This window comes from Mus pahari, chromosome 7 (genome assembly GCF_900095145.1).
Source record: "Mus pahari chromosome 7, PAHARI_EIJ_v1.1, whole genome shotgun sequence".
Lineage (NCBI taxonomy): Eukaryota > Metazoa > Chordata > Mammalia > Rodentia > Muridae > Mus > Mus pahari.
This window is the reverse complement of record NC_034596.1, coordinates 78,890,623-78,896,622: the sequence shown is the minus strand read 5'-3', so window position 1 is coordinate 78,896,622 and position 6,000 is coordinate 78,890,623. Positions and strand designations below refer to the sequence as shown.

General features: G+C 53.7%; 1 protein-coding gene across 2 annotated transcripts in view; it reads right to left on the bottom strand.

Moving 5' to 3' along the window:
* Papln (papilin, proteoglycan like sulfated glycoprotein) overlaps window positions 1-6,000 on the bottom strand; it is a 31,298-nt gene that overhangs the window by 6,207 nt on the left and 19,091 nt on the right. For both annotated transcript variants that reach the window (XM_021201562.1, XM_021201560.1), the window contains 7 exons: window positions 4,819-5,293; window positions 4,116-4,253; window positions 3,740-3,864; window positions 3,337-3,490; window positions 2,748-2,885; window positions 479-606; window positions 263-371 (listed from right to left, as the gene is read on the bottom strand). In XM_021201562.1, coding sequence (XP_021057221.1) covers window positions 263-371; window positions 479-606; window positions 2,748-2,885; window positions 3,337-3,490; window positions 3,740-3,864; window positions 4,116-4,253; window positions 4,819-5,293 — 1,267 coding nt within the window. The remainder of the gene's footprint in view (window positions 1-262; window positions 372-478; window positions 607-2,747; window positions 2,886-3,336; window positions 3,491-3,739; window positions 3,865-4,115; window positions 4,254-4,818; window positions 5,294-6,000) is intronic.

Below are 6,000 nucleotides of genomic sequence, written 5' to 3'. Positions count from 1 at the left end.
AAAGAGAAAAGAAAAGAGAAAAGAAAAGAAAAGAAAAGAAAAGAAAAGAAAAGAAAAGAAAAGAAAAGAAAAGAAAAGAAAAGAAAAAGAACAGCAGCCCAGCCAGTGGAAAAGCTGTCCTCTGGAGCTCTGTGGTGTAGGAAGAGGTGGCTGCAGCCTCAAACCCTGACCCTGGCCTCAGAGCATGGCATAGGGCAGTGTTGACAGTGACATTTCTCACAGAGTGAGACTACTGACTGAATTGACTGGAATACCGATTTACCTGGACCACCGGATGTTCACACTTTCTCCAGCCACCACACACAGAAGCCTGGCAGTGTCACCCTCTGCCACTGTCACAGCAGGAGGCAGGCCTGTGATTGTCAACTCCCCTAGGCATCATGAGAAGACGTTGTCAGTGGCTAGCCCGACCCCTCTGCCACCTCCCACCACTTGACCTTAATGCCCATTGCCTGTCCCCCCCAGACTTCCTCCTTACTGAGAACTCTGAGCTGGACCCAGCGCTGGTCTCGGTCCTGCCCGTTAAAAGCAACACAGCTGTAGTAGCCACCATCTTCCACAGCCACTCGGCTGATGACCAGAGAGCCATCAGGCTGCACCTGGTGCCTGAGGACAAAACACAGTCATTTGTCTTTGACCGAAGTAGGGGTCGAGCTGGGATCAAGAGAGGCAGAGTAGGGAGGGGGGCTGAGCAGGGCCCTACTGTTCAAAAATGCCTACCCAAAGAGCTGCTGAGGGCCCACACAGTGTAGATGCCTGCACTTTTAATAAGCCACTTGATGATACCTGGCTTCTAAACTCAGTAACACATCATTTCACATTTTCTGATTTAAAAGCTATTTGGGGCCAGGTGTGTTGGCCTATAATCCCAGCACTGAGGGACTGGCAAAGCAGGAGGATTGCCATGAGTTTTTGATGCCAGCTTAGTATACATAGTGACTCCCATGCCAGCCCGAGCTACAGTGTGATCTCTATGTCAAAAAAAAAAAAAAGGGGGGGGGGAGACGAGTTGTGATAGCGTGGGCCTTTAATCCCAGCACTCGAGAGGCAAAGGCAGGGGGAATCTCTTGAGTTTGAGGTCAGCCTGATCTACAGAGCAAGTTCCAGGTCAGCCACTGCAGTAAAGTGCTTGTCTTGCAAGCATAAGGACTAAGTTCAACCCTCAGAATCCATATTTAAAAGAGAGGGAGGGGGAGAAAGAGAGGCAGACAGGCAGGCTTGGGGGGGGGAGGCCCTGGGGTTCCCAGCCTTGCCCTTCTCCCCCATTCCCTCTGCCTTGCTGGAAGCCATGAGATTCCATTCCTAAAGCCAGCCACTGTAGCTGACTCTCGTCTGCTACTCAGTGGGTTCTCTTCCCACCCTTTATCACCTCCCAGTTTCATCCCCTTTCACTACGTAGGAGAGAAAGAAGGGTGGGGTGGAAAGAGAGAGATCCCTGAATCTAATTTCCTTCCCTGTGTTGCTTCCTTGCTACTAACTGCAACCTACTCCCCCCCCCCCCGAATGACTGACAACAACCTACCCTCTGGAGGTGGGGGAGCTAACATTTATGTATCCTCTGAAAAGTTCCCAGAATTCCAAACACTATACAATTGCAGAAATAATCTGGCAAGACCACACTTCTGCCAGAAGCACGAGGCAAAGCACAGTCAGCTGCTCCGGACAGCTCGATGCAGCCCCGCAGCTGGCATGAGACAAAAGCACACGCTCATCACTCCAGACCACCAAGGTCTGTTCCCTAACTTGGCCACTTCCCGCTCCTGAGGCTGACTGCTAAGGTCCAACTCTCAAAGTATGGGAGTCCAGCAATTAAAAGCCCACCTTGGCTCACCTAATTAACATGTCCAATTAAATACCTCATCCTGGCAGGGGGTTTCTTCTTGTACTTATTTTTTAAAGATGTATTTACTATGTATACAATGTTCTGCCTGCATGTATACCTGTACACCAGAAGGGGGCATCAGATCTCATTACAGATGGTTATGAGCAACATGTGGCTGCTGGGAATTGAACTCAGGACCTCTGGAAGAGCAGTCAATGCTCTGATCCTCCGAGCCATCTCTCCAGTCCCCTCTTGTACCTTTATAAACCACATCTTCCAAGGGCCCCTCTAACCAAAGGCACTACCTTCTCTACCCAGAGACAGTCCTGTGTCTCACTGTGGGACAGGCATCCCTGCTCCTTCCCCGTCTCACTCTTCCTCTAGCTCCCGTCTTTGTCTCTCAGACATAAATAAACCTCCTTTGTGCTAAGAACTTGGTTTTAGGGGTCCTGAGTGGAAACTTTCCCTTTCAATGGCTCGTAGTTCAGGCTGTTCTGGAACTCTATACATAAACCAGACTGGCCTTAACTCACAGAAACTACCTCTGCCTCCCGGGTGCTGGGATTAAAGGCTTAGAGTTATTGTTTTTGCTGTGTGCAAATAGGCTCAAATCCCGATTCTGTAGTGAACTGCATGCTATTTAGCGCCTGTGTGTAACCTGCTGGCAAGCAGCACATACTTCTGTCTAGCTCCCTGCAGCTCCTACCTCAGACAGTCACCGGCAGCAATGGGGACCGCCCAGGGCGTGCAGAGCTGCCTCCTCCCTTGGCTGACCCCCTATTGTCATCAACCATATTTTGGAAATGCCCAGAAGTCTTGTGTTCCAGCTCTGTTCCTCCAGGACCTAGAGTCTTGCTCTGGCCTCCATAGGATGGGGTATGGCTAGAGCCAGGACTGGACAGCAGGAGGGAGGGGCTGAACAAACCTGGGAGAAGAGACCAGCTGCCCATCTCTTTGCCACTCGATGGTAGGGACCGGGAAGCCTTCAGCACGGCAGGTCAGCCGAATCCGCTGGCCAGGACTGGCATCTACCACGCCAGGCTGAGTCCGGTCGAGACGTAACCTACAGAACAAGGGGCCTGATGTTCCACTTCTCTCTACAACAGGGTCCTCTACATGGGCCCCTTCCTCTCTAGTCAGTGTTGGCTCCCTAAAATGGTCCTTTAGTTCTGTTTAGGACCCCAACACTGTTATTAAGAACTGCGGTAAGGTCTGAAAGGTTCGCTCGGGCTGCCTGCCACCTTGGCTGACTAAACACGCCCAGTGTGTCTATCTCCTCCTGCCAGTCTGCCACCAGACCTTGTCTGAGGTGCTGCCTTCTTTGCCTCCCAAGTCTCCTGAGATGGAACCCCCCCCCAAGGCCAGCTCAGGGAGCTAGGGTTTCCTAATTGTCACCTCTCGGAGCCCCAGTCACTGGGTTGCAAAACCCAAGTAGAGCACAAACCTTCCCTCCTCCCGTACGGAGACCGTGGACCAGGAAAGGCTGAGAGAACTGGTGCATGCTGCTCTGTTACCTGGTGGCAGGCCTGGAGTGTGAGGGAGAGAGAACCCTGTGGCCCCCAGCTTCTGCTCCCATTCCACGGTGCCGAGGACCATGGCCAGGGTCTGGGTTCCTGGGCTCAGGAAAATGCCTCGACTGGCCCTCAGGCAGCGCTGCCGTGTCACCCCCTGTCTCGAGGCCAAAAGAAACAAGGTATGAGCTTTGAGAAGGAAATGGAAGAGGACCCACAAGTCCAGCAAAGACATGACAGGAAAGACGATGACAGGGTGTAGTTCCCTGTCCCAGGAAGAAGTGACCCAAGGAAGCCTTCTAGGATGGGTCGGCCCTGCATAGCCCCTCCCTCTCTCCTTCCCTCCTTCAGTCCCAAGTGTTTTGTGAGACCCTGGGAGGTGGAATGAACAGGATGGGACAGAAACCTGTGACTCGAAGCTGTATCTCCTGGGACTCATGGCCTGGCCTGTGGCTGCCACAGCTGTAAGTGCCAGCATCCTCCGGCCTCAGGCGGCTGATGATGAGGGAGCCATCTGCCTGTAGCTGGTACCTGAGTGGAGAGAGGAGAGACGTGATTTCTGGGCTCCTGAGGGCAGTTAAGAGTCCTCTGGCTCCCATGCTACCAGAGAAGACCATTAGCCCCATAGCACTCTGAGCCCTCTCACACTTCCAAGGCATGCCAGAAGGGCTTCTCTACAAGAGAAGGCATTGCACATACAGGAGGTGGAAGGTAGTGATTGCTCACCAGTATCTTAAAGGGAACCTCTCATGCAGGAGATGGGACCAAGGTTTTACACGCACCTGTTAGAGGAGATGGGCTGGCCCTCTTTCTGCCACCCTGCCTGGAATTCCGAGGGGATGTTGCCAGGGCAAAAGAGTTGTACCGCCTGCCCTGGCGCTGCCTGTACCAGGGAGGGTTCCGAGCCTGCCAAGCGGGTCCTGGAGAGATGGGAGGGTATGTATCTGCCCCCTCCCGGCACAGGAGCATGGCCAGGGAAACCCTCTTGTAGGCATTTGTAAGACTAGAGTCCCATGGGAGACACCCCCCAACACTGTCCCCGAAGCAGACAGCCCAAGTGGAGTAGGAGATGACCAAGAAGGGCCACAGGACAGACCATGTGTGGAGCCGACCGACACCGAATGGTTGACCCTTGCAGCGTGTGCTTTGGTTCCTTAAGTCTGCTCATTTCCCCAAACCCCTTATTCATACAATGGGACGAGTATCAGACCTACAATATATTCAGGGAGTGAGACATTATCACTATTTTACAAGTAAGAAACTGAGGCTCAGAGCTAGCTTTTCCAGCTAGACACAGACCTTGGTACAGTAGCTAGATGAGAGAAAGAATGTAGGAACTGATACCGCTGTTAACCCTTAACATCCCTATCTGTAATGAGATGATAAGACCCACCTGGCCAGACTGTCTAGGAGTCCGAAATAAAGCATGGTGGGGCTCGGCCCTGGCCTGGGTATCCTATGCCTTGCCTGGGAAGCAGGCCTTACCTGTAGAAGGGGCTATGTGTAGGTGGCACTGCAGGCCTAGCCTCTCTGTCCAGTCCAGGGACTCTGGGCCTGATCTCCTGGCCTCCGGGCAGGTTTCCATGGGCTGGGATGTGGGGTGCCTCCTCTGGCCCAAGCTCTTGTTCTCTCCACCAGGGGCTTCCAGAAGGGGAGGGCAGTCTCGGGACTGTGGCTCCTCTTTTGGGCCAGTCAGGTTCCTGCTGGCCTCCAGGACCACGTTGGCCACCATCCACGTGGACACGATGCCCAGCGGCTCCTGCCTCAGGACGGCGGGGACCGTGCTGTCCCCGGCAGGCGTTCATGCACTCCTGCTCCGACGCAAAGTTATTGGCGTTGCCATGACAGCCGCCATACCAAAAGCGGTTACACCGGCCCACGGATCCCACAAAGTACCACCGGGCAGCCCAGTCTCCACAGGACCCTTGAGCACTCGGCAGCAGACACCGCACTGGGTAGGCTGTGGATTGGGGATAAAGATGTCACCGATGAGCCTTAAGGAGCATACTTGTCCTGCTTTAGAGAACACAGCCCCACTCTTGCCAGGACCCCTGACCTCCCTCAGGAGCCCAGGACACTCCCAGGGTCTGTCCTAGACAGCAGCCTCCACCTATACCAAACTAGAGTCCCCAGAAGAAAAGACCAGGGCTCCCTGAGCAAGCTAATGTCCCTTCCAGCCTGGTCCTCATGGTGTGGTGCGCACACAAGCCAGCCGGGAGTTCACTGTGGCTGCCCCTGAGGGGCTATGACTGTACCCAGCAGGACAGCCTGTTCCATCTCTTCATGTTCCAAGTGGCCTTGGTTGCCTGTCCTGATCCCCACCCTTCTGCAGAGCCCTGGGCACCAGGCTGTCAGACCTTAGATGCATATTCCCATGACATAGCCCGGAAGCACCACCCATCTGCCATCCCATGCTCCAGCCCCGACCTTCTCTGTAGACCTCAGCCGTGACTCCCTGTAATACACACTCCATCTCAGGCACGGGTAAGCCCTCCAGCACACTGCCCACTTTGCCCTGCCCTTCCTTTGGGAGGAGCCCAATTCCAGACACAGGGTGGACCTTGTTTTACTTAAGATCCCCATTTCTTTCTTTCTTTCTTTCTCTCTCTCTCTCTCTCTCTCTCTCTCTCTCTCTCTCTCTTTCTTTTTTTTTTTTTTTTTGACGTA